This window comes from Sciurus carolinensis, chromosome 3, assembly GCF_902686445.1.
Source record: "Sciurus carolinensis chromosome 3, mSciCar1.2, whole genome shotgun sequence".
Taxonomy (NCBI): Eukaryota; Metazoa; Chordata; class Mammalia; order Rodentia; family Sciuridae; genus Sciurus; species Sciurus carolinensis.
In genome coordinates this window covers 79,476,898-79,504,344 of record NC_062215.1, presented here as the reverse complement: position 1 = coordinate 79,504,344, position 27,447 = coordinate 79,476,898, and the positions used below count along the sequence as shown (strand labels likewise).

The window sequence follows — 27,447 nt, the reverse complement described above, 5'->3', positions numbered from 1 at the left end:
ATGTGAGAACCCAGCTAGAAGCCACTACCTGTGAACCAGAAATCAGGCCCTCCCCAGATACCAAATCTGCTAGTGCCTTGATCTTGGACTTTCCAGCTCACAGAAATGTGAGATAAACTATTATTTGTAAGCTACCCAGTCTCTGGCATTTTGTCATAGTAGCAGGCATAGACTAACAGTATGACTAGAGTTCTTACAAGTAAACAACCATGTATAGACCACCATGTGACAATGGGGACTGAAGTAATATACCCACAAACCAGAGAACACCTGGGGCTGCCAGCAGCTAGGAGAGGCCTAAAACAGATTCTCCCTCAGGATCCTCACAAGGAAACAACTCTCCTGACACCTTGGTTCTGGCCTTGTGTAAAACAGTGAATTTCTGTTGTTTCAAGCCATCCTGTTTGTGTGACTTTGTTCTGTATGCCCTAGGAAACTAACACAAATGCCAAATTGGAAATATTTAAGTGAAAGGACTCTAAGGGGGGATGGAGGGCTAAAGGAGTATGAATGGCAGCTTTAATATTGTGTTTCTTTATTTAAATTAAAAATATCAGGTTGCAGGTGTAGTTCAGTGGTAGCTTGCTTGTCTAGCAAGCATGAAGGCCTGGATTCAATCCCTAGTACCAAAATAAATAAATAAGTAAAACTTTCATTTTTTAAAGTAACCTATTAAAATAGGACTACATTACAGTGAGGCCTCACTACCAGTTCCCCCTTCCAGGAAAAAAAAAAAAAGAAAAAAAAAAAGGTAAATATCTTATTATACCAATCCATGCTAAAAAGAATAGTTCCTGACAAATTACAATGGTATCAATGAAGAAAGGCCACAAACCCCTTAATCTCAATTCCATGACTTTATGATAAGAACCAGAGTAAGTTATTTGACCTAGTTTTGTTGAGTTTGCTTCAAGGTTTGAGCTTCAATAAGCTTCATCAATTATGGTAATAACAGTTACGCAGTATGTGTCAAACATGATGCTAAATGCTTCAGATATGTCATCCATAAGCCTCACTTAACAATAAAGCAAAGTAGGTATAATTACCCCCATTTTACTGGTAAGGAAATGAAAGCCATGTGAGCTAGGAATGATGCTAATTCAGTAACAAAGCCAAGACTAAATACATGTCTTCTGACTTCCATCAAGAGCTACTCCCTGTATTATAGCAACAAAGTATTTGACACACTATAAAGAACAACTGGTTCCATTGTAGCAATCAGAAAATACTATTAGGAAAGATAAATTTGAAACTTTCTTTTGGCAATACCCACACCAGAAAGGATGACTTTTAAATTATTTCTACAGCTATTACTCAAAAATGTACATTTTATTAAATACTAGCTAAAATTAGATTTGGCTTTACTAAAACTCATGTTTAATGAACAAACCAATAAATGTCTGACCACTTGGATTTTTAAGGAAAAAAATTCTATTAGATTTAATAGACAATAATCTTCAAATTTTACCACATCTTCCCAATGACCACACCAACACTAATGTTCTGTAGAAAATGGGAAAACATTGAGTCTTTATTGGACTTTAATAGCCACAACAAAAGTTACAAATTCAAGATCCAATGTATTTCATGGAAATAACAAAAATAAACTTTAAATGGTGCTGGCCTGTGTGAGAAAGATGTACTTTTCTCTGTACTTCTTGTGAAGTACAACTAAAAACTGAGGGTATTGTTATAAAATGAACCTAAGGAGACCATGAGGAGGAGGAGGCAGATGGATTAGGGAACTCAAGACCCAAGACCTGACATGGTGGTGAGTTTCTGGGTCTCAGATTGTAATTAAGGAAATCAGCAACTGGAAATACCAACAGGTGTAGAAAAGAGGAGCCTCAACAAAAGCCTGCTCTTTCTAGCCAAAGGACCAGGAAAGGGCAGCCTAGCAAGTCAGAAAACTCTCAGACAATAACTGCTCTACTCCAGTCAGGAATGAGGAAAAACTGTGGTCCCACCACCACCCACACCAGCAAAGCCTGAGTGGGGAGCTGAGACCTCCACCCTTGCCAGGCTCCCTATCGAGGGGTCCCATGACCCTGCCAGGGTGGTGCCGCAGAAGGCCCAGCAGGGAGCCAGGCCATAACCAGCCAGACTCCCACTCTTCCCCGAGTCAGTGGAGATCACACGGGGAGCACATACATCTACCCTGACTCCAGGTAAGGAGAGCCTCTGCCCCTCCACGATCGGGTGGGGTCAGGGGAGGCCTACTGGAGAGGCAAGACTCACACTGCTGCCCATTGTGATGAGGCCACCCTCGCACAGCTATCTCTGTGACCCTGGAAGATATGTCAGTAGCAAGGCACTCCTGTCCTCCCAGAGGCATCTAATCTGCCAGAACTCTCATTTCCACCTCAGCTGTCAACAAGAGCCAAGGGGAGAACCCGAACTTCTGTCTCTGCCTGGTAATAACAAATCAGCTATCTCCTTCCTCTGCCAGAGTGTGTCAAAGAAAGTCCTAAGAGAGGAGATTTAAAAGCGATCCAGAGTCTCGAAGCCTAACCATAATGTCCAGGCTTGAAGTGGCAAAAATCACTTCAGATGTTAAAAACCGGGAAATCACCTGAACAACAACAATGACAAAAAAAGATAATCAACTGATGCCAACACTAAGAGATGTTAGAATAATGTGACAAAGGTTTAAAGCAGCCAGCATAAAAATGCTTCAACACACAATTACAAATATGCTGGAAACAAATAAAAAAGAGGTTTTATCAAAGAAATGGGAGCTATAAAGAACCAAACTGAAATTTTAGAACTAAAAAATACAATAACCAAAATTTTAAAACTCCATGGGTAGTAGGCTCAACACCAGAATGAAAGGACCAAACAAAAGAATAAGTGAACAAGAGGATAAAGCAATAAAAATTACCCAATCTGAACAATGGAGAAAAAGAAATACTTAAAAAATAAATGAATAAGCAGAACCTGTGGCTATGCCTGTGGGATAGATTAAAGTTACCATGATCTGAAGAGGAAAGATTTTCATGTGTTCTCCTATATAAAATAGCTAAACAGAAAAAGAAAACAAAACAAACAAACAACAACAACAACAAAAAAAAAAAACAGAACCTGTGAACTGTTAACATTCCTGTCCACAGAGTTCAAAATGATGGGGCAAAAGGGTGGACTTAACAGAATACACAGAAACAAACCCACATAAATACAGTTACCTCTCACTAGACAAAGGCACCATAAATATACATTGGAGAAAATTGCAAATGGTGCTAGGAAAACTGGAAATCCATATGTAGCAAAGTGAAATTAAACTCCTATCTCTCATCCTGCACAAAACTCAACTCAGAGCATTAGACCAGAGATCCTGTGTCTAATATACGAAAAAGTAGGCCCAAATCTACATCATGTCAGCCTAGGAACCAACTTCCTCAACAAGACTCCTAAAGTGCAAGAAGTACAATCAAGAATCAAATGGGATAGTATGAAACTAAAAAGCTTCTTCACACCAAAGGAAACAATCAAGAATGTGAAGAGAGAGCCTACAGAATGGGAGAAAATCTTTGCCACCTGCACCTCAAGAAGAGCATTAATCTCCAGGATACACAAAGAACTCAAAAAACTTAAAACCAAAAAAAAAAAAAAAAATAGCCCAATCAATAAACGGGCAAAGAAACTGAAGAGACACTTCACAGAAGAAGAAATACCATCAGTCAACAAATATATGGAAAAAATGTTCATTATCTCTTGCAATTAGAGAAATGCAAATTAAAACTACACTGAGATTTCATCTCATTTCAGTCAGAATGGCAATTATCAAGAATATGAGTAACAATAAATGTAAGCTAGGATGTGGGGGAAAAGGCATACTTGTACATTGCTAGTAGAACTGCAAATTGGAAAGCAGTATGGAGATTCCTCAGAAAACTTGGAATGGAACCATCATTTCACCCAGTTATCCCACTCCTCAGTATATACCCAAAAGACTCAAAATCAGCATTCTATAATGACAAAGTCACTTCAATGTTTATAGTAGCTCAATTCACAATAGCTAAGCTATGAAACCAACCTAGGTGCCCTTCAACAGATGAATGGATATAGAAAATATGGAACATATACACAATGAAATATTACTTAGCCATAAATAATAAAATTGTGGCATTTGCTGGTAAATGGATGGAACTGGAGATTATCATACTAAGTGAAAAAAGTCTATCCCCAAAAAACAAAGGCCAAATGTTCTCTCTGACATGTAGATGCTAACACATAATAATGGGGGCAGGGAGAGGGAAAAACAGAAGTTCATTGGTTTAGACAAAGGGGAATGAAGGAAAAGGAGGGGGGGTGGGAATAAGTAGAATGAACAGGACACAACTTTTCTATGTACACATATGAATACACAACCAGTATAACTCCACATTATGTACAACTGAAAGAAAAGTAAGTTATAGTCCATGTGTGTATAATATGTCAAAACACATTGTATTATCATGTATAACTAAAAAGAACAATTTTTTTAAAAGAAAAAGAAATTCCAACAAGGAAAAAAAAGGGTGGACCTAAAAAAGTAAAGACTGAAAACATCCCAAATTTGTTAACAGATATAAACCAATAGACTTGAGAAGTGAACAGTAAACTGGACAAACCAAAGACATCTGCACCAAAACATAACACAACCTTTCAATACTAAAGTAAAAGAAAAATCTTGAAAGAGGACTTAGAGCAAAAGAGCCTATTACTTGTAGGGGGGGGAAAAAAAAACAAGTCAAATGTCGGTGGGTTTTTCACCATAAGTTATGGAGGCCAAAATGTTGTACACACACTTTTTGAGGGTTGAGAGGAAAAGACTCAACCCAGGCTTATTTGTCCAATGAAAATATTTTTCAGAAATGAGGGGGAAATCAAGATATTCTCAGATGAAGGAGAACTAAATGAACTCATCGCCAGCACGTTGCACATAGAAGGATGGCTACAGGAGTCTCAACAAGAAGAAAGCAGTAAGGAAGGCGCCTCAAACCAACAGGATGGAGGGAAACCAAGCAAAAACGTGGGTAAATGCAACAGGCCCTCCTCCTCCTCCTGAGTTTTCAAAATTATAATAAAAGAGTAAATACAAGGTAGTTATTATACTACCTGATATGATTCAAAATATATACAGAGGAAATATTTAGAGCAATTATAAACAGTGGAAGGGGCAGAGGGAGATAAATGGAGGGAAACTTTCTACACTTCACTCAGACTGATAAAATGATGGCACTAAGAGACTGTGATTGACAGATAACACACACTACATAGAGCATCCACCAAGACCCCATAAACACAAACACACTACAGACAAATAAGAAAGGAATTCTACAATAAGTGCAAGTAACTGAGAGAAAGGTAGGAAAAATAAAACAAAACAGAAGTAACAAAAAATAAAATGGCAGGCCTTAATACATCAATAATGACATTCAATCTAAATAGTCTAATCACACCACCTGAAAGAGGTAGGCAGAGTGGATTTAAAACCATGACTCCATTACATGGTGGTAGTTCCAGTAATCAACACTGTGCAGTACTGGTGGAGGAAAGGGGAAGAGATCCATGGAACAGAACACAGAACCCAGAAGAGACCATGTAGGCATACCCGACAGACGACTGACGAAGGTGCCAAAGCAATTCAACAGAGGAAAAACACCTCCACAACAAATGATGCTGGAGCAACTGGACATCCAGGGGGGAAAAGAAACTTAAATCCAAATACTCTGTTTGTTTAAGAGCCTGGCAAGTTTGCCCAGGCTGGCCTTAAACTCCTGGGCTCAAGTGATCCTCTTGCCTCAGCCTCCCAAGTGGCTGGGATTACCAGCACATACCACTGTGCCTGGTTTGTAACCTAAATCTCATACTTTATACTAAAAATTAATTCAAGATAGATTATGTAAAATATAAAATTCAAAACTACTGAATGTTTATCAAAAAATGGAAAATCTTCAGGATCTAGGACAAGGCAAAGAGCTCTTGGACAACACCAAAAGTACAATCCAGAAAAAGAATTAAAGATGTAGGCGCTGTGAAACAACTGCTAAGAGGATAAAAAGATTAACTACAAACTGAGAGAAAATATTTGTAAACTATCTATACAACAAAGGACGAGTTTTATGAATAGGTAAGAATATATGAAGGATGCTAAAAAATCAACTTAAAAAAATCAAATGAGAGGATGGGCAAAAGGCATGAGAAAACATTTCCCAAGAGAAAACAGATAAATGGCAAACACAACATGCAAAGATATTCAACATCATTAGCAATCAGGGCAATATACATTAAAGCCACAATGAGATATCACCACACACCCATCAGAAAATAAAAAACAGTCATGGAGCAGTGTGAAGAAGAGGTGAGAATAACCCCTGGACTGACCAAAACCATATGCCACTGCATCTCCATGTCCAGTGCCTGCGTCCCACTGCCGTCGCCACCATGCCCAAGAGAAAGGTTGAAGGAGATGCTAAAGAAGATAAAGCCAAGGTGAAGGATGAATCACAGAAAAAATCTGTAAGGTTGTCTGCTAAACCTGCTCCTCCAAAGTCGAAGCCCAAGCCAAGATCCCTGCAAAGAAGAGAGAGAAGGTACTCAAAGGGAAAAGGGGAAGAGCAGACACTGGCAAGGATGCAAATAACCCTGCAAAAAATGGAGATACTAAAACAGACCAGGCACAGAAAGCTGAGGGTGCTGGAGATGCCAGATGAAGTGTATGCATTTTTGATAACTGTGTACTTCTGGTGACTATACAGTTTGAAATACTATTTTTATCAAGCTTTATAAAAGTACAGATTTTTACTTTTATTTTTTTAAGCTATGTTGCTAGCACACAGAACACTTGTTTTGTGGGGGAGGAGCCAATGTCACTGATAGAATATCTCCAAACCTGGATTGCTGAGGAGGAAAACACCTTTCCCTTCTGGTTTTGAGAGACTTCCTCAAGGCTCCCAGGAGGAATTCCCTGATGTTGGCACACATAGCCATCTTGGCACAAATGCCTTGTGGTGTGGAAACACTCAAATTCATCTTTACGCCCTCCTCTCCCTCTCTGCCATCTGCATCTTTCCTGAACCCATAGACCTGTTAGGAGCTAACATGCACCAAATGGTCTTACCAATGTGTTGGGCAATCTGGACTTCCCAGTGACATCATTGAGATATTGTCCCTCCAAAGAGCAGCAATTCCTTTTCTAGGTTGTGAATCTTCAGATTAATAATTCTGCCATTTTCATTTCATCTACTGAAAGTCAGGGTCAGTTCATGAAGTTGTTAAACAACAGCTAAAGGTGAAATATCAACCCTCATCTAAACTGTCCCTATTCAGAGCATTAAATGAAGATTTCATTTTTATTGTTTGTTCTATTTAGTTATACATGACAGCAGAATGCATTTTGACTCATTGTACACAAATGGAGTGCAACTTTTCATTTCTCTGGCTGTACACTTTGTGGTCACACCATTCATGTAATCATATAGGTACATACAGTAATGAAGTTTGTCTCATTCCACCATCTTTCCCACTCCCTGCCCTCTCCCCTCCCCTCATATCCCTCTGCACAATACAAAGTTCCTCCATTCTTCCCTCCCCCCGCCACCTCCTCATTATGTATCAGCATCTACTTATCAGAAAAAACATTTGGCCTTTATTTTTTGGAGACTGTCTTAACATCTTTTAGCATGATATTCTCCAACTCCATCCATTTACCTGAAAATGCCATAATTTTATTCTTCTCTATGGCTGAGTAATAATCCATTGTGTGTGTGTGTGTGTGTGTGTGTGTGTGTGTGTGTGTTTCTTTATCTATTCATCTATTGAGAGGCATCTAGATGGTTCCACAATCTAGCTATTGTGAATTGAGCTGCTATAAACGTTGATGTAGCTGCATCACTGTAGTATGCTGATTTTAAGTCCTTTGGGTATAGGCCAAAGAGTGGGATAGCTGAGTGGTTTTGATTTTGGTAGTCCATCCAAGAAGGGAGTTTGAAAGTTGTTGTACACTGTTAACAATTGTCTGCCTGTGTCCTGCCTGAAATAACATGATTGTTTATGACAAATATCTTTAATAAAGCTGGATAATTTGGCTTAAGAAAAAAAATAGTAATGACGCCATGTTTGCAGGGATGTGACGAAACTAAGTCTCTGATTCACTGCTGGTGGGAATGTTAAAATAGCATAACCATTCTGGAAGAGTATGGTAGTTTCTTACAAAACTGTACATGAAATCACCACCTATGGCCCAGAATTTCACTCTGGACATTTATTCCACAAAAAGGAAAATGTGCGTTCACATAAAATACTGTATGCATGATTAGCTGCAGCTTTATTCACAAAAGTCAAAGACTAAAAACAATCCAGATGTCCTTCTAAAGGAGAGAATGGTTAAACAAACTGGTTCATCCAGGTGACCTCTCAGCAACAAAAAGGATCAAACTACTGACATACTCCTAGAGGAATATCAGAGAACTACTGAGTGAAAACCAACCCCAAAAGGTTACACGCTGCATGCTTTCATTTAAATAACAGTCTTGAAATAAGGCCTAAGGAAGGAGGAGAGGCAGGAAGCAAGTGGGCACGGCTTTAACAGGACAATACAAGGGATACTTGTTGATGGAAAGGTTCTGTTGTCTTACAGAAATATATCAGTGCAGTCTGTTAGACATTATATATGGTTTTGCAAGATGTTACTGGATTAGATTCATATCATTATAACAAATACCTTACACAGCATACTCATGAAGTAAAGAGATTTATTTTGGCTCATGGATCTGGATATACAAGTACAAAATAGGGCAGCCCCATTGGTTTGGTGCTCTGTCAAGTGCAATACATCATGACAGAAGGACATGCTGGAGCTAGTGGTCACATCATGAGACAGGAAAAGGAAAAGCATGTGGGATCTCACAATCCTCTTCAGGGACACACCCCCAATGACCTAAGGACCTGCAATTAGGACCAAATTCCCAATATGCCACCCTGGGGACCAAGTTCTTACATATGGACCTTTGGGGGACATTATCATATTCAAACCATAGCAATTACCATTGGGAGGAACTAGGGTGATGGGTACAAGGGATCTCTCAGTATTATTTCTTATAACTACATTTGAATCTAGTTATCTCAAAAACTAGGTTTAATTAAAATGGCATTTCAAAATAGTTTCCTTATAATGGTATTGCAAAGCATTTGCCACCAAATTTAATATTTCTAATTCCCTTGTTGGCAAGCAATAAAAGAGCTAAGAAAATTCATCTCGCTGAGTGTAGTGGTGGACCCCTGCAATCCCAGCTACTTGGGAGGCTGAAGCAGGAGGATTCCAAGTTCAAGGCCAGCCTGGGGGCAACTCGGAGAGATCCTGTCTCAAAATAAAATTTAAAAGGGATATGTTAACTTAGGGGTAGAGCACTTGCCTTAACATGTGTGAGGCAGAGAGAGAGAGATAGAGAAATTCATCCCTAATAGCTTAGCTTGGAAGCATTTACCAAGTGCTTGTCATGTGCAACTAGGAAACAGGCAAAGATGCAGAAAATATTGTAGAATATGTGCTACTAGTGAGGTTGAACAAGAACTATATATTAAACTCAAAATACTTTACATCATACTACATTATTTTTGCCCTATAATCATAACTATTTCTACAGCATACAGGCAGGACCTGACCAGGGGATGACCAATCTATGGATAAGCAATTCTAAAGGAAGCCTTCTGTCCTTTCTGACCCCCAGTCAGCCTAGGATACTTCCCTACCAGAATCTCCCACCCTCAAGCCATCTCTTCTTCTCTCCTCAATCCTACCACTCCGCCCATGTTGCCTGGTTAGGAGGGAAAGGGAAAAATAATACACAAGGTCATGCCACACCCACACACCCACATTCACCCTCATCCCAGGCCCCTTGCTGCAATTCCTCTAAAGACGAGAATATGAACGACAGAGGGCCCTGCCCAGCCTCCTCCCACTAGATATGAGGAAAGCCAAGCAGCCTTCTTGCCCCACCACTCTCAGCCCTGACTCCCCTCAGCCTTCACACAACCCTCTGCCCCACCTATCTCTCCCCTCTGTGGTCCCAGAAGCATTTCCCAAAGCCTCCTCCCAGTTTTGCTGAAGCCCTGCCACAGGAGTCACTTCCAAGAAAAGGAAAACAAATACAGAATGAACATAATTCATCATTTGTGAATGCATTTCCTTCCAGTAAAGCTCTCTTGTAACTGTAGTTCGCTTCTTAATAATCAGAATACTTTTAGAAATTAAAGGTTTAGTTTATACCAAGAAAACTAATATTAAACTACTGTTCACCATGGGGCAAGAACCACTTATACCTGTTAACATATCTTACCTATCAAGCTGAAAGTCAGCAAGTGAAGCCTGTGGGTGATCAAAATGGTATCCCATGGATGTAACAGCAAGGTACAATAATGACAATGGACTCCCTGATAACTGGCTAGGTCCATTTGGCTGACAAGTTGGCTGGGCAGGTTTCCTAACTTCCTTTAACCTCAAGGCACTTGCTTCCAAAACTGGGAGTGCTACAAAGAGATTATGTGGATCTTGCACCAGAGTTCATCTGCTTTACTCAAGCCCAGAGTTTCACGTTCATTTCTAACAAATGTAGTTGATTTCCAAGTTCACAGCTAATCAGAAGGGACAAATCATCAGAGAGAGAAAAGTACTTCATTCATCCAACAATCGTTTGTTGAGTACCTAAGTGCCAGGCACTTGAAGATAAGGCAATGGCCAATACACAGTGATCCCATCCTCCCTTAGTTTATGTAGGGGAGAAAACTTAAAAGTAGAAAATTAAAGTAACTGTAAATAAAATAATTACAAGATGTGATAGTTGCTCGTAGAGACATAAACAGAACTGAGGATCTTGTACTCCTCCCTACCCATCCCATACTAGAGACTGAATCAGTACCAATGAGTTACATTCTCAGTCCTTTATAATTTTTGAGACAGGCTCTCGTTAAGTTGCTGAGACTGGCCTCACACTTGCAATCCTCCCACCTCAGCCTCCTGGGTAGCTGGGATTATAGGCGTGTGCCACTGTGCCTGACAGATCTTGCACCTTCTCAGGAATATGAAGAGTAGTGATCCTTTCCAATCCTAAAGAAATACAGAATAAAAAACTCACACCATCTATTGACCCCAAATATACCCTAAAATTTATATTTAAAAATGAAATCCCATGTGTACATAAGGGAGGAAGAAACAGGGCTCAGCCCTACACCTACTGCCAGGACTGTTAGATATCCAAAAAAAGTATCTGAACCCCTAGGACACAGGATGCATGTCTTATTTTAGGTAACTTAGTTGATCCATCTAGCTTGTTTTTTTTACCATTTATGAATTGAACACAGAAGCCATCAGACTTCTTGTGCCTCATAAGTGGAATAAAATGCAAGAATGAATTTTGTAAACAGCACAGTTCAATTGTTGCTCTTGTTGCTTCTGTTGCTAAAAGTGTGATAAACACCTTGTTTACCACCCCCCCCAAAAAAGATGAAATCCCAGGTGGCAGTTTGAATGCATTCCTATTTCCTAGAGTATAAGGATCCAGTAAAGGGCTTACATCGGAATTTCCCTAGACAGAGGTAAGAAAAACAGTCACTGAGAAGTAAGGAAAGGAAGCAGACAGTATGCTAAAAAGAACACCTCCAGCTACTTTGAAGTTTGGCCTAGGGTGTATGCTCCAACAAGCAAAAGCACTCTTCCTTTTCCTAGTCAAGGCCACTTAGTATCCTCCTTCCTGGTATCCATAAACCTCACTCATTTCATACTTCATTTACTTTAAATAACTTTTGTAGACTCATCAGGGGGCACAAAACCATCATGTAGACAAAATCCTTGTAGAAGGGTGAAGCAGATTCCAAACAAGCAACTAATAAATCGACCCTACTTGAACTAGAGATGGCAAAGTTTATGTCAATAATCCCACTAGCCTGTTTTCTACATTTGACTCCAGTCAAAAATCAATCACACCACTGATCTTTGAGAAATGATAAGAAAAATAATATCATCCAAGATTATCTAATATTTTCAATATGCCACAGGTATTCATCTGGGCCTCAAAAAAGAAAAACAGTTTTGAGGTGAAGAATCACTGTGGAAGCCTGCATTTCTTACACCTGGAATGTAAATTTCCCAAATTCAACCCCAAGATTCATGTTAATTTAGATATGTTTTCTCAAACAAAATTATTCATAGACTAACAATTCTAGAATTATTCCCTACAATTAAAGTTCCACTTCTTCCCATTAAGTTATGAAGCGACATCTAAAAGTTTATATCTGGCCTTCCTTTCTGAACACCTAGACCTATAAATGGTGGGAGAGGGGATTAGAAAAAGTGGAGATCTGTGAGATCTATATCCTGCCCTCTTGACACAAATCAGAAATTGCTGAGAAATGATCTTTTTTTTTGTACTGGGAATTGAACCCAGGGGCACTTAATCACCAGCCCACATCCCAGCCCTTTTTATTTTGAGACAGGGTCTCACTAAGTTGTATGGGGTCTCACCAACTAAGTTGCTGAGGATGGCCTCAAACTGGCAATCCTCCTATCCTGCCTCAGCCTTCCAAATTACTGGGATGATAGGCATGGGCCACCATGCCAAGTCATTTTTTTCTTACATGCAATACTAGAAGGAGTGGGGAGACACCACCTTCACCCCTGGTATCTGATCAGGTTCCTCAGACTGAACCACCACCCAGGTGATGCCTCTGGTGGCTCTGTCCTGCCTTTGGCAGAGAATCCTAATCCTATTCTCGGAATGATCTCTCTTTGTCAATGATCTCCAAAGCACTTTCCATCATTTCCCTGCCTTCATCAACTCTCTTGTAACCACTGTCCGAAAATTCTTCCTTTGGCCTCCAAAGCACCAACCCTCAAACTCTTCTATTCACCTGTGCCTCTCCTCTCTGCACCCACCTTGCAAAGACATGTCCCCCTTTCTCATCATCTCTGCTCAAAACCCTCTGATTACTTCTCATCTCCATCAGGATGAAGGTCCAATCTAGAATGGCCAACCTCTGCATCATCTAGCTAGTCTGCCACCTCCCCAGCCTCATGCCTTTCTACTCCCCCCCTTATATCCTGCCCACTTCTTGTTTTGCACTTGTTCTCTGCCAGAACGTTCCCTCCCCTCCTTGTAGGACTTGCTCAAATGTCAATTTCTCTACACCTCCCAATTTAAAACTTCCAACTCTATGTCGCTTAAAACTCACAACTTATTGCATTATTATCCCACTATAGGTTTCATGATTAAAGGGATACATCAGTTTTGTCCAGTGATGTATCCACCAGGTCTAGAACGGTGCAACTTAGCTGACAAAAATTCGATAAACATTTGGGAATGAAGTGTCATTCACTTCACAAAGGTTTGCTAAGCACCTGTTCCTGTCCAAGTGCATTAAGACAAGCCACTGTACCTGCCTTTAAAGTACCAGATAGAGCATGGCACCACAAACATGCGTTTAAAATAAGGACTGCAAACTACGAGGTCAAAGAACGTGCCAAAGTTCAGAGGAAGAGTCCTGAGTTTGGCCTTTCTGGGGACAAGTCCAGCTTGCCACCACCACGCAGTTCACCAGGGACCCTTTCCGGAGGGTCAGCCTGGGAGCAGCGGGTTCCACTTGCAATTCCCAGGCCTGAGAAGTTACTTGTTGGGAGATGCAACTTCCGGCCTCCTCGCGCCGGGCACGAGATTTAAAAAACGTTAAAGCCTCTGCCCGCTGGCCTCAGCCTCCTCCCGTTCGACCCGTGTGCAGCCCCCAACCAGCTCCGGACCTACAACCCTCACAAGCACCCCACGCTTAGGCGTTCCCCACCTGCTCCCGACGTCCCCTGCGGCTCCGCCCTGCGCGTGCGCTCTCTGCTTTTCGTGGGCTTGGGCGGGGCTGGAGCCGGGGACGGACCTAGACACGCCCCCGAAATAGAACCGATTTCTGATTGGCTGTTGATGCTCGCCCGAGCGGGACTGGGACTCCCGAGGCTGTGCATTTAAAGGCGCGGCCAGTCAGCTCTTAGCTGTGGTTTCCTGCTCGCGCCTTCTCCATTCCAAGGAATCCTGGTGATCCCGCCAGCATGTCTCAGGTACAGCGCGAGCCCTGCCAAACTGCGAAGGTGGAGCGGGGCGGGAGGCCAGTGTTGGGATCGTCCGGCTCGCGGAGTCCTTCCCACGGATGCCCTGCTCTTGCTCCTGGACCCATGCCCAGCCCTAATTCTTTGCACAGAGCCTTGTGAGCGGAACTTTCCTTTGGGGGATTTCTAAAATTGCTACCGACGCCGCAGCTGCTGGAAAGTTGTCCATGGGGTGGACTTCGTGGTTCAGCAGGCATAGAGGTGGGAGGCTAGGGTCCTCTGAAGAAAGATGGGGCGATTGAGGGGTGGGTGGACTGAAGGAGCGCGGAGACTGAGCCCCACACCTGGAAGGACCCGGTGGGACGTGGCGGTGGGGGAGCGACGTCACGGCCAAGTGGGAATGCAAAGAGAAGTAGGAGCCAGGTGACTGGCGTATGGGGAGAGGAGAGTCGCTGCTCGGGTGGAAGTGACCTAGAGGCCTTTCCCTGCCCTTCAGTGTAGACCCTTGCCTGGCGCCGAGCTATGTGGGGCGACCTCTGGCTCCTCCCACCTGCCTCTCCCCACTCGGGGCACTGGGACAGAGGTCAGCGCCGAACTCCCAGGCCCCATGGGAAGGGGGCCAGCAGACTCCTGCGTGAATACTGTATTTGTGTCCTGTCCCTTTATCAAATGTTTCTAGCATGGTGTGCCACCCCTGTCCTTAGGTTAGGGCTTCAGGGGGACTCCAGCCATTCCCTGGTGTGTGACCCAGTTGTGGCGGTGCTACTGTTCCGCAGAGTGTCCATCCACTGCAGGCCAAGTCTTGGCTTGCTTCCCTGACCACTGTATTTTCAAAGCCTGATGTTTCTGTAGTGGGAGCACCAGATAGTAGTTGTAGATTGAATGAGCAAACTGATATACTTCCCCTTTTTATTTTACTGAACCTGTTTTGGGGATGGAAGACACTCTTGAGGGGGGCTGCTTTTCCTGACCTGCATGGCACCAGAAGTGCCACCTTTCCATCCTCTCATCTGGTCCCTGGGCTCCATCACGCATCACGCAGGACTTCTGCTCTCTCCCACTTGGAAGCCACCCTCATTCCTCTCCCCTCCCTCCCACTTAGGCCGAGTTTGACAAAGCTGCTGAGGAGGTTAAGCATCTCAAGACCCAGCCAGCAGATGATGAGATGCTGTTCATCTATAGCCACTACAAACAAGCAACTGTGGGCGACATAAATACAGGTATGCTGAACTGCTCATCATAGCAGGGGCTTGCCAGTGACTGGGCGTCCTTAATTGGAAGTCTGTGGGAACTTCACTTTCAAACTGCCAGAGGCCCTACTCTTCAGGTGCAGATGGTCACAATTCTTGAGGTTTAAGCTAGGCCATTTCCCCAAAGACCATCTTCCTGGATCCTCAGTGTCTCAGGTAGCAGAATTCCAATCCTGGTTTTAGAAGAACTTTTCTGATTATCACCTGCAGTTTCCATCTACTGGGGAGGAAGCAAAAAACCAGGAGAAGAGATCTGCCCAGGCTCTCATCTGAGAAGTAGCTTTGTTGAGCATGTTGCTTCCACCCCGGGTAGACAGTCCTTCCACCAAGCCTGATGGAGGAACCAAGAAGCACCTGGTGTCTTGGGATAGTCAGAAGTGTTTCTGCTAACCAGTCTGTACCTTCCTGATGACTTTGTTCCCTATCCAAAAATCTTGGCACAGATTTTGAAGCTATGTTTTGTAACTACTCTCATCTACAATATTATCTTTCCTGCCTTGGGCAGTTTTTAATCAGTCCCCAAGTTCCTGAAATACAGTTGGATACTGAGGCAACAGCACAAATGCATTTCATGCAGGGACTCAAAAGTCAGTGGTCCTGTCAGCATCAAAGGAAGTGACCTTCAGACTGTTCAGGAGGAGGGCTACCATGGCCCCAGTTCCATTGGAACTAGGGTGCAGCGTGGAGCAGGTGTGCTGGCAGCTGGCCAGCTGCTGCAATGCCCAGAATGAAGAATCTTGGGCAATGCCAAATCAAAAGCTGTGGTTCACATCAAGGGCTTCGTTAAGGAAGGTCTTGTGGCAAACTTGAGTTTTACAGTGGGTGTATCAACTGTATCCTCCCAGAGAGGGAAAGGAGAGATGAAGTGGGTGTGGCCAGAGAACTGAGATACTTTTCTGCCACACAGTGTTTTCACAGAGCATGGCCTCTGTTAGAGCTAAAGGGACCTGCTCTCATATAAAGGTGGGTATGTTGACATCTATCACTGCCTGATTGAAGATATTAGCTTTCTCTAGAGCTGTACTTTTCATACAGTAGCCGCTAGCCACATAACTATTTACATTAGAACTGAAAATTGTTAAATAATGTCTAAAGTTCAGTTGCTAGCCACATGAGGTATGTTTCAGGGAAACTTAGTTGCCATAAGTGGCAAATGACTCCTGAGTTGGGTGTTGCTAATGTACATTTCCACAGAGGTATAAAGGACTGGCAAAGAGTGCAGCTCTGGGGTTCTGGTGATTACTACTTTGTGGGTAGAGACTTTCTCAGGACCCCTGCGGAATGCTTCCTTGAAAGCACTCAGGAGCACCTGATATTTTCTTCAATACAGTTCTCCAGGTTATGGATACTGCAGTTATTCCCCTTGGCAGTGAAATAGGTCAGCAGGGCAGCAGGGAGTGTTTCTCAACTACAGATGATTACCCATCTGGAAATAGTCTAACAACTTGTTAGAACAATGGGACCAGGAAATGAACAGACAGTTCACATACAAGAACACCCAGGAGACTGATAACAACGATGCATAGGGAGAGAAATTGGGTGACTGAGAGCAGAGGTAGGAGGAACTTTGATAGTGTTAACCTTTGTAGCTTTTTAATTCTGAGCCATGTGAATGGATCTTTAATTTTTTTTAAGTGTTTTTTTTTAAGGATAAATTTTGAAGGTAACTTGCAATTCAGAAACTGTCCTGTAATGAGAACAGTTTTCCTCCTATTTTCTTTAGATTTTTAAGTTTGGGTTTCTATACACCTGGGCCTCTTATGGAAGAACCCACTGTGCAAGACCCATTAAACTCCATGGGAGAGCCTAGAAGGAATCCGTGTAATAAAAGATGACTTTCACAGAAAGAAAGCTGATAAATTCTGTGTTAGAACTTGAGAACTCTAATAATGTGTTTCCTTCGCATGTTTAAGAACGGCCTGGGATGTTGGACTTCAAAGGCAAGGCCAAGTGGGATGCCTGGAATCAGCTGAAAGGTAACTATTCAAATCAGTTTCCCTCCTTGTAAAGCCCGGTAATGAAAGACTCTTCATTATGGAGTACACGGGGTCAAGAAGGAAACAAAGTACAGAAGGCACACACTGGAAATCAGCCTGACCCGTGCCAGAGTGGGAAAAGTAGGCCACCTACTTTCTCTCCTAATACTCTCCATGTCTTTTCTAAAAGAGCCATCTCTGCACAAGGGTATCATCTGGAGAGGAAGGGCTAGGGGTCTAGGCCACTAAGAAGCAGGCTGGGAGGTAAAGTCCTTGGCATGGGCTTTGGATGTGTTCAAAATAAGGGTGGATTCCTGTCCACACCTCCTTCTCTCCAGTAAGGCCGGGCAGTGACCCCTTAGCTGGAATGGCCCTCCCCAGTTCCCTTCCAGCCAGGAGGGCACATGAAAAAAGGGGATGAGGTAATGCCTGGCCAGCCACTGGTAGGCTCAGTGAATGGAGCTATTATTTGCTGAGCCCCAACAGCCGACAAGTATCCAAGTTCCTATTGAATCACGTGCCTCCATGGCAGCAAGACCCAGAATTGGCATCAAAGCTCCTAGCAGCTTTTGTGTCCACACTAGCTAGTTGCTGAATAAGCCTTCTGTCTTCCTGCAAATGAGAAGTCCATGAATTCAGAAAAGGCCACAATGCAATAAATATACTCCTAGGATTTATAAGCAGGGGGAATGCCTGAAACCATTCATTTTCATCAAGCACTTCAGAATAAGTCCCAAGTCCTAGAGGGCTTCTCTTTTTACCAGAGAATCCAGGGAACTGGGTGTGACTGTCTCAGAAGATATATTCAGTGTCTTTATGCAACAGCAGGGAGAAAAAAAGATTTGCCTCATTCCCCTTCAAGAATCAGCTGCTTTTGCTCAGAGTCTCGAACCTCTTATAGCTTCTTTCTGGTGAGAAGAGTGTGGCTGGCTTTGCTTTTTCACTGCCAGCTTAGCAGCTCTGGGAGATAAGAGCCCAACACAGAAATACTTCATTGAATAAAGCCAAGCATGAAATCAACTGGACAAGTAAAGTCGCCGTGGTAACAGTTGCCTGCCTGACTTGGAAGGCCAAGGCCACCCTGTCGTGGGAGACACATGGGGGACAGGCATTGGATCAGCCTCTCCATGCACCATGAGTTCAGTGTTTTATAGAGCATAACTCAGGGTCACAATTCTCAGGTGCTGTTAAATCTAATTCTCAGCAGGTCTCTGAGGTGTAGGTAAACCCCCACCATACAGGAGAGAAACTCGGCCCTGGAAAATTCAATCAGAGCTGACAAGGGCCTTAAAGCCTGCTGCTTTTCTACCACGCTACCTCCCTGACAAATAATCCTGTTGATTCCTTCCAGGGACTTCCAAGGAAAGTGCCATGAAAGCTTACGTGGACAAAGTAGAAGAGCTAAAGAAAAAATATGGGATGTAAAAGACTGGATTCAGTTGCCAGCCACACACTGAACCTAAAATGATGTAATGCCTTGTTTTTTCTAATACCTTGGATGATGCAAAGAGTGAAAATAATCAGTTAACCCAGTTTATCAAGGCTTTCCAGAATGTGACTCTTAACAGATTAGGGGCAGAATTGATGACTGACCCTCCCTGAATAGTTTTTATCTGAGATTATTAAAAGTATGTTTGTTACTTGAAGTCTTTAGTTATCTGGATTCTTGAGCTGATTCACTGTGTTCCCATCTCTCATCCTCACCTCCTTTTTCTAAAGATGTTCTCTGGAAGCTCTTTGACCTTGCCTTCCTCTGTATCCTGCTGGAATGTGAGTCAGGTGATCTCACTTGTTCCTGGGTCCCTCGTGGACTCAGCCTTGGCTGAGAAGTGGCTTCTTCTACACTGAGGAAGATCGGGCAGGCTAGCTGAGACTTCAGTGTACAGATACTTCCAGCCATCTGTCAGGGACATGACTGGCCTCAGGTTTGGAAGGAAGTGGTGTTGACAAGTTTTGGAGTTTGGTCCAAGGTCCAACCAGTCCACGGATCCAAACAAATGAGCAAGAGTTGGAGCCCCCATCAGGAAGAGAGTACACATCTGGCATAAGGTTTCCCCAGGTTTAGTTCCTACAGAAGCTTGGCCACCAGCAAGAGTGGGAGTGAGATTGGTCAGTGAGCCAAGGAATTCCTTAGTAGGGAGAAGCAGGAGCAGGACTCCAGGAGGCTACGGAGAAGAAAGACTGGGGTTTGGAGGACTTTGGTTGTTGGGAAGGAAGGAGGAAGAAAAAGTGGACAAGATCAAAGTTGCCAGATGCTTCCCTTCTGCCACTTCTGCAGTCTCACATGAGTCATGGTTTTCTCATTTTGCAGGTGAGGATGCTGAGGTTGAAAGGAATTCAGGAGATGCTGTCTGAGGCTGGATGGTCCTCAGACTTCTTCCCTCCATAGCCCATGCCCTGGTCTTAGACAGTAGTTCAGCCTCATCCCCAGAAGAACCGTGGGCCTGAGAATCACTTGCCCATGGTCCCACTAGTGACAAAAGAACTGAGAACCAGCTTTCAAATGCAGATCACTCTGGTTCCCAGCCTGAACCTCCAGAGAGGCAGGAACACAGGGAACAACTGCTTAGTGTGGCTGGGTATGGCACACCCTCTGTAAAATAGCACTCAAAAGTGGAGGGGCTTGCAAGGATGGACTTAGATCCTAGGCAATGAGGAGTGCCCGGGAGCAGTTATGATAAAAGGTAATCCGAGTAAATCAATAGCTGTGGAGAATAGTGATGCCCCCAGGTCCGGCCCGGCCACTCAGGTGTAGATGGGAAGTTGCTCCAAGAAAGCAAATGGGCCAAGGTCCAAAACCCACCCATGCATCCAAGGGAGTAAACTTCCAGAATGGCAGTGTCATTTGCGAGGAAGTTAGTCTTCCTGGGTATGGATGTGGCTGAGTGAGTGTTTGACAGGTAGCCCACTGCCCTGCTCTTCCCGCACCTGCCTCCACACTCCAGTGAGACTGCCAACACCACCAAGCTCAGGCACGTCCATGAACTCCAAGGGCAGCAATGGGGAGCCACAGCTACCAAGTATGTGGCCATGTTGGATCATTTCCTTTGCTCAGTTTTTGTTTCAAGAGTAAAATCAAAAGAGCCCAGTGCAGTGGTGCACATCTTCTGTTCCAACTGCTTGGTGGGCTAAGGAGGGAGGATCACTTGAGACCAAGTTCAAGACCAGACCAGGCAACAGAAGATAATAAAACCTCATCTCAAAAAATAAATAAGTAAAGTAAACTGAGGGGATATCTCACCAGAGGGAAATGTGCTCAGCATGCACAAGGCTCCAGGTCCTCTCCCCAGGCCAAAAAAATCAACAAGTTAAAAGAGAAATAGCCTTAAATGGAGTCAAGCTGTTGTTCCTGTCTAGCCAGATCTGGCTCCAGGCTCAGTCCAAGCACACCTGTCCAGAGGGTGGTGAGGGTTCAGTGAGGTAGTATGAGAAGCTCCTGGCATGGAGTATGTACCCAAGTTGGCACTTGATCAGGAATCTTGTCCCCACCAGATTTCAAACCATTTCTGGTCCCTGGAAACCTTTGCAATATCTACATGCATTGAGGACTTAGTCCATGAGCAGGCATCTCTCCACTGGTAACAATTGTTGGGATTCAGAAACGCCTGCCTAGGTTTCTGATCTCTTTATGGCTTGTGCAAGGCAGCTGAACTGGCAGACTGAATCCCAGGCACAAAATCTCGACCTCACCACTGGCCAGAATCAAAGAAGGGTCTAAGGAAATCCTCAGTCTGGCTGTCCAGGTACACTGTGCTGAGACCTTATTTTGACTATTTGTTGCTCCTCTTTTTTGGGATGAAAAAATGAAAAGCCTTGGATCTGAAACCTGTCAGGGCCACAGCCACTGTGGAGTCTGGTAGTGGCCATGATATACTGAGGACCTGCTAGGACCAGGCTCTGACTCCAGTTCTTCACTTCAGTTCTTGCATTTAAGCACTCAGTCTTCTGATAATGGGAATTATACCTCATATAGTAATCATTCATTATTTTTGGTAATATATTCCAAGATGTTGCATGGATGCCTGAAACCACATAGTACCAAACTCTATATAAATTGTTTTATCTTTGATATACTGTGTAGTCAGCTTTGTGTCACTGTGACCAAAATGCCTGACAAGAACAACTTAGAGGAGGAAAAGCATTTGGGTTCATGGTTTCAGAGGTCTTAGTCCATGGTTGACTGACTCCATATTGTTCTGGGCCCAAGATGAGGCAGAATATCATCATGGAAGAGCATGGCGGAGGAAAACTGCTCAGCTCATGGCAGCCAGGAAGCAGAGAGAGAGAGGAAGGGGTCATAGACATAGTTCAGGCCACACCCCACTGACCTACTTCCTCCTGCTAGGTCCTACTTACCTACAGTTACCATCCAGCCGTTCATTCAAATTATTCATCCATCAAGTGGATTAATCCACTGATGAGGTTAATTGTTCTCATAATCCAATTATTTCACCTTTGAACATTCCTACATTAACACAGGAGCTTTGGGGAGAACAGCTCATATCCAAACTATAACATATATATCTATGATAAAGTTGAACTTATAAATTAGGCACAGTAAGATATTAACTGATAAAAATAGAATAATTATGATAATATACTCTAAGTTGTAAGTTATTTAAAACTTATGACTTGTTTATTTCTGAATTTTCTGTTCAATATTTCTGGCCCTTGGTTGTAGCCCTGTGACAATCGAAGCCACAGAAAACAAAACCACAGATAAGGGAGACTAGTGTACTTGAGGATTGCCATGCCCATTATTCAAATGAGAAGACTAAGTCTGAGGTCCACACCCAGGACTCTGGATGGGAATGCCTTGCAAGTCCCCTTCACGTTCCCTCTCCCACTCAGCTCTGCAGCTTCACGTCTGTCTGATTACAAGAGTAGCGTAAGATGTTCTTGTGAAATCCTGCCCTCAGCTATGGGACCCATTCCTGAGGAGCGACTCACAAAAGCAGGTCATGTCTCCGAGCTGGAGTGAGGCCCAGGTGCGCTGTACTTTTGAAGAACCTCAGGTTGTACTGGTTTCTCAGAAAGTAAAGTTGGCATGGTGTTCTGGGAGCGCGTCAGCTCCAGCCTCAGGGGCTGTTCTGCTTCTGTGGCGACCACAGGGGTGATCCCCAGAGTGCCATGGGGGAGTTAATGAGATTGCAGTTGGGGGGTCAGCCATTTTCATCTTCACTGAGAGGAGCCCACAGCACCTCCATAGCATGTCTTACCTCAATTATGACTTTTTTGACAGACTTACTTATGAATTCTACTTCATTCTCAAGTACTGGATCTCTCATTTTCTTGGATCTCATTTCCCTCATCTGGAAAATGGGTGCAATCTGTACCTCACAGGGCTGGCAAAGCAGGAAAAGTACTTAGCACAATGCCTACTGGGCAGGAACTGGAGGTCGTCCTAGCCCACATACTCACCTCCATACTTCCCTCCCCACCATCTGGAGGAGTCCTGGCCTAGTGCCTCACAGTGCTGGGCCTTGCCTTGACAGTGCTCCCAGAATTGGTGACTCAGCCATCCAAGGATGTCCTCCCCACACCAAAGTAGTTCCAAGATCCAGAACCAGTTATCTCAAAGGAACATGGAAGAGTCACTGGATTATAAGTTAGAGAACTTTGGCTCAGCCACTGCCCAAGTTAAATAGACACAGGGCAAGCTATGTCTGCTCTGTAAGTCTCAGTTTCTTCATCAATAAAATGGGACTGAGCAGAAGGTTATGTGTCCCAGGAAAGCCAGAGAGCAAAAGAGAAGGCCCCTGGGGTAACTGGCTTGACCATAGAAAGGCTGGGAAGTTGTGAGGGGGTGGTATAAACAGCCATATGATTAAAGGTGCTTAAAATTAAATTATAGGTACTTGGGGTAGAGGATGAACCAAGAGAGGCCACCAGCGGGGGCAGGCTTTCAGAGTCGTACCTTTAGGGTCTAGGTTGGGACAAGATCCTCCTGCCCCCTTGGCAGCACCATGGAAGAGAAGGCCTCAGTGTTTCTTCCCTTACCTATTTCTTCGATCCCTCTCTACTTCTCCTTAGAGAGGATGTGGGGTAGCTAAAAAGAAACTGAAAGATAAGGGAAGTGCTGCTGGACCCCAGGGTGTGATGCACCCCTTCCCTGAAAGAGCTGTCAACCACAAACCACAGTGTGACATCACTGCCCTGGGAGTGATGGCTCCAAGCAGAGACTCCTCTGCTGGGCAACATCCCTTTCCTTGGTACAGCTTGGAAGACCAGGAATCAGTCTACAGCTTTTTCTTATGTTTTGTGAATTTTTTAAAATATTTAGTTGTAGATGGACACAATACCTTTATTATATGGTGCTAAGGTTTGAACCCAGTGCCTCACACATGCCAGGCAAGCGCTCTACCACTAAGCCACAACTCCAGCCTGTGATTTTCAAAAGTAGCCTTGCTAAGTAAGAGATGAGCACAAGTCTAAACTGAAAATACTTTCCTTTTTCTGTAGCTAATAAAGATAGCACCATAGTCTTTCCAGGGAAATCACTGAGTATCAAAGATAGCACAGGACTCTGTACTAAAGAGGGGGGTGTGGAGATGTGGAGTAGCCTAATGGGGTCATCATGAGGTCCCCCAGATACCCTGCTGTGGTGGGTTTAGTTGTGTTCCCCACCCCACAAATACACATTCAAGTCCTAACCCCTCTGCTTATAAATATGAATTACTTATAGTGGCCCCCCCAAACCATGGTGGATATGTTCTAGGACCCCCATGTCCGAAACCAGGGATAGTGCCAAACCCTACAGATACTGTGCTTTTCCTATGCACGCATACCTGTGATACACTAATAGATAAATTAGGCACAGAAGAGAGTAACAATAAAATAGAACAATTGTAACAGTTTATTATAGTAAAAGTTACATGAATGTAACCGATTTCTCAAAGCACTTTTTAATGGTGCATTATAATTTTACATAATAGTGAGATTCATTATTCGTTTTGCCATATTCATATTGCATGTAGCATAATTTGATCAATCTCTTTCCCCAGTACGTTCATTTCCCTCTCTTCCTCCATCTCGCACAGCACATCCCCCCACCACCGTTGGAACTGGCGATTGTACCCAAGTCTCAAAGCACTTTTGAAGGAAGCACTTTGTAGCTTCTCTTTGTTTTCATTGTTTTTTGTTTTTTTTTTTTTTTTTGTTCATTCGTTTGTTTGTTTGTTTTTTGTTTGTTTGTTGTATTTTTGTTTTTTGTTTTTTGTAGGGAGTAGTACTGGGAATTGAACCCAGGGTTTTGCACATGTTAGGCAAATGTTCTACCACTAAACTCTATCCCCGGCCCTTTCTAAGTTTTATTTTGAGACAGGGCCTCACTAAGTTGCCCAGGATAATTTCAAACTTGCAATCAATCTGCCTCAACCTCCCAAGTAGCTAAGATTACAGGCATGCACTATCAAGCCCAGTTTACAGCTTTTCTGAAAGAAGTTGGGCATGGTAGTGCATGCCTCTATTCCCAGCAACTTAGAAGGCTAAGGCAGGAAGATCTCAAGTTCAAGGCCAGCCTCAATTTAGCAAGACCCCCGCCTCAGCAACTTAGTGAGATATGTCTCAAAATAAAAAATAAAAAAGGGCTGGAGATGTAGTTCAGTGGTAAAATGCCCCTGGGTTTAGTCCCCAGTTTAAAAAAAAAAAAAAAAAGAATGAAGGAGCTAGAGCTAAGATTGCCCACCAGTGTGGCCACACTCGGAAGTCACTCACCAGCACAACCATCAGCATTCAGTAGGAGATTTGCCATAAGAAAATGGGAATGCAAAGTGGGAGGGGATTGCAGGGGCTGATTATGCCGGCATTTAGCATGGTTTTGCCCAAGGTACCCCTAAAGGATGTGGCCATAACAGTTTATCAGGCAGTATTTGGGGTGGGCATTGCAGGCAGACTTGAGTTTAAACTGCAGCAGAACCTCTTCTGCTCTTTGTGTGTCTAGAACAAGTCTTTATTTTCTCTGTCTATAAAACAGGGATAATTCCTAAGTTGAAGGATTGAAGGAGGATATTAAAGTGCCTAATATACAACAGGAGCATCAATACATGATAGTGATTAGTAATCAACAAGAGTTTTGAATGACTAAAGAATGAATCAATGTCTTTTAGGGTTTTGAGAATTGAGACATTCTTGCTGACGAAGCTCAGACTTTTTAATTGGAGACTATAGGTCTTTTATGCTTATGTTTTCTTGGACCAGCATCCCTTTCTTGAGAGGTAATCCCTCCCCTCCACCCCGCCATCCTAATTCCTTGTATCAGAACCCTAGGGTATTAAGAGAGAGTATTTTCCTGAGGGTCTTGGCATGAAAGTCCCAGAGAAGACTGGTGGCTCAGGTTACCTGACCATCTCTGTACCAGTTGCATGATAGAGGCATGAAGCACCTTGACTCACCAGGCCTAGATAAAAAGTCCCCCCATCCTCTGGACCCTCCACTTGTAAGGATGCTGTAAGCCAGAACTGTTTGTGCCATTTTTTCAAGCTACGTAGGTGAAGCTGTCTGCCATAGCAGAAAAAAAAAAAAAATTATGCCAATATTCAAAGAAAAATGGGGAAAATTGATGGATGGAAAGAAACACAAAGTTTCACAAAATCATCTGGGTTCTGAATCCAACTGTACAAGAAACCAGATCCATCCTGGGATGTTCATAAATGCTAGCCAATACATTCCTTTTTCATACTTGTTACTTTCAACAGAAAGAGTATAAAACCATATCCTTAACCCTTTCTCCTGAGTTTAGCAGCCTGGTGAATGCATTGGTCAGTATTCTTCTATCATAATGCTCTGTAACAAATAATCCTCCAAACTCAAGGCTTCACAAAAAGTGTGCTTTTCTTACTCAAAGTCTGCAGATCGTCACATCCCTGATAGACTTTCCTGAGATCAACTGAGTTCAACTCCAGGTTGAGGTCTAGGGTCAGGTCTGCTCCATGTGTCTCTTCATTTTTGAACCAGCAACTAACTGGGAAATGTTGCTGGAAGACTGAAGAAAGTGCAAGCAGCAAAACCAAGCTCTTTAACTTTGCCAAAGACTGCTTTGGTCATAGCCACTCTCATTTCATTGATCTAAACAAGTCTCAGGCTAGGTATATAGCTCAGTGGTTGGACACTTGCCTAGCATGCATGAAACCCTACATTATAAAAAACATCACTGTGAAAAACAAGACAAGACAAAATGAGTCTCGTGGCCAAATCTCTCAACAGGGCAGGGATATTCACCCTACCTACTCCAGTAGGCACTAGAGTTTCGTGAGAAAGGACATGGATAGTAATTCTAAAGAAAAAATTAAGAACGATAATGTAGAAGACAGAATAGGTGTCAGAACTGGGAAGTCCTAGGTCCCAATCATAACTCCAACAGTAATGCACTTGAGCAAAGGATACTCCTTGGTCCATGAAGATCGTCCTTTCCAACCAAGTCCCTCACTTCAGAAAGAACACACGTGGAGTGATGAAGGGGAAAAAGACATAAACAGATATGATCACAGGAGCTCCAGCAGACATCTTGAACCCTAGGGAGAACCAAAGGATAGAAATAGAAAGATAGAAAAAACTTGATTCCTGAGGATCCTGAAGAAGTATTGAGTCATCCTTTGGTTGCTTACCAGAAGATTTCTCTCTGTAAAAGAATAGATCCTTGTGTGTTAAAACCACCTTTTACCAGGGCACCATTACAAACAGCTAAAAGCAATTCCTAAGTGATAGAAGTAACTGTGATTAGTCAGGTCTGTGTCCATACAAGGTAAGTGTGGCACAATTCTCGTGTATGGGACCTGGAATTCTTAAAGACACTACTGAATTTACAGATATCTGAGAATCTCAAAAAGCTAATGCTCCAGAAATTGGAAGAAGAAAAAAGAACAGGATAGAAATATAGGAGATTCTTTTTGATTCTTCAAGAAAGATCTCTTAAATTTGGATTGTGAGTACATATTTCAGAATTTGTTATATTAGTCTCTGTCCTTCTGTTTGTTTGGGTTTTTCTTTTGGGGGTGTGGGTATTGTTTTGTTTTGGTTTTGGTACCAGGGATTGAATCCAGGGGTGTTAACTACTGAACCACATCATCAGCCCTTTTTATTTTTATTTTGAGACAGGGTCTCACTAAGTCACTTAGGGCCTTGCTAAGTTGCGAAGGCTGGCTTTGAATTTGCAGATCCT

At 43.1% G+C, this 27,447-nt stretch overlaps 2 protein-coding genes, 1 non-coding gene and 1 pseudogene across 6 annotated transcripts in view; 3 read left to right on the top strand and 1 right to left on the bottom strand.

Annotated features, from left to right (window-relative positions):
* C3H2orf76 (chromosome 3 C2orf76 homolog) overlaps positions 1 to 13,871 on the bottom strand; it is a 63,444-nt gene extending 49,573 nt beyond the window's left edge. The window contains exon 1 of one of the 4 annotated variants that reach the window (XM_047545546.1): positions 13,810 to 13,871. The gene's annotated coding sequence lies outside the window, so the exon portion shown is untranslated. Of the gene's footprint in view, positions 1 to 10,987; positions 11,076 to 13,809 lie in introns of those variants that run through there. The other 3 variants (XM_047545547.1, XM_047545543.1, XM_047545545.1) reach the window with 3 other exon arrangements.
* LOC124981549 (small nucleolar RNA SNORA29) lies at positions 2,878 to 3,033 on the top strand. Its single transcript, XR_007108059.1, has one exon. It is a non-coding gene; the product is annotated as a small nucleolar RNA SNORA29 (small nucleolar RNA).
* Positions 6,427 to 6,695, top strand: LOC124980209 (non-histone chromosomal protein HMG-17-like; annotated as a pseudogene).
* Positions 13,872 to 13,917: 46 nt separating the features above from the next.
* Positions 13,918 to 18,934, top strand: Dbi (diazepam binding inhibitor, acyl-CoA binding protein). Its single transcript, XM_047545548.1, has 4 exons — positions 13,918 to 14,074; positions 15,165 to 15,282; positions 17,226 to 17,288; positions 18,640 to 18,934. The coding sequence occupies exons 1-4, from the start codon at positions 14,066 to 14,068 to the stop codon at positions 18,711 to 18,713; spliced, it is 264 nt and encodes an 87-aa protein (XP_047401504.1). The 5' UTR covers positions 13,918 to 14,065; the 3' UTR covers positions 18,714 to 18,934.
* Positions 18,935 to 27,447: the final 8,513 nt, after the last annotated feature.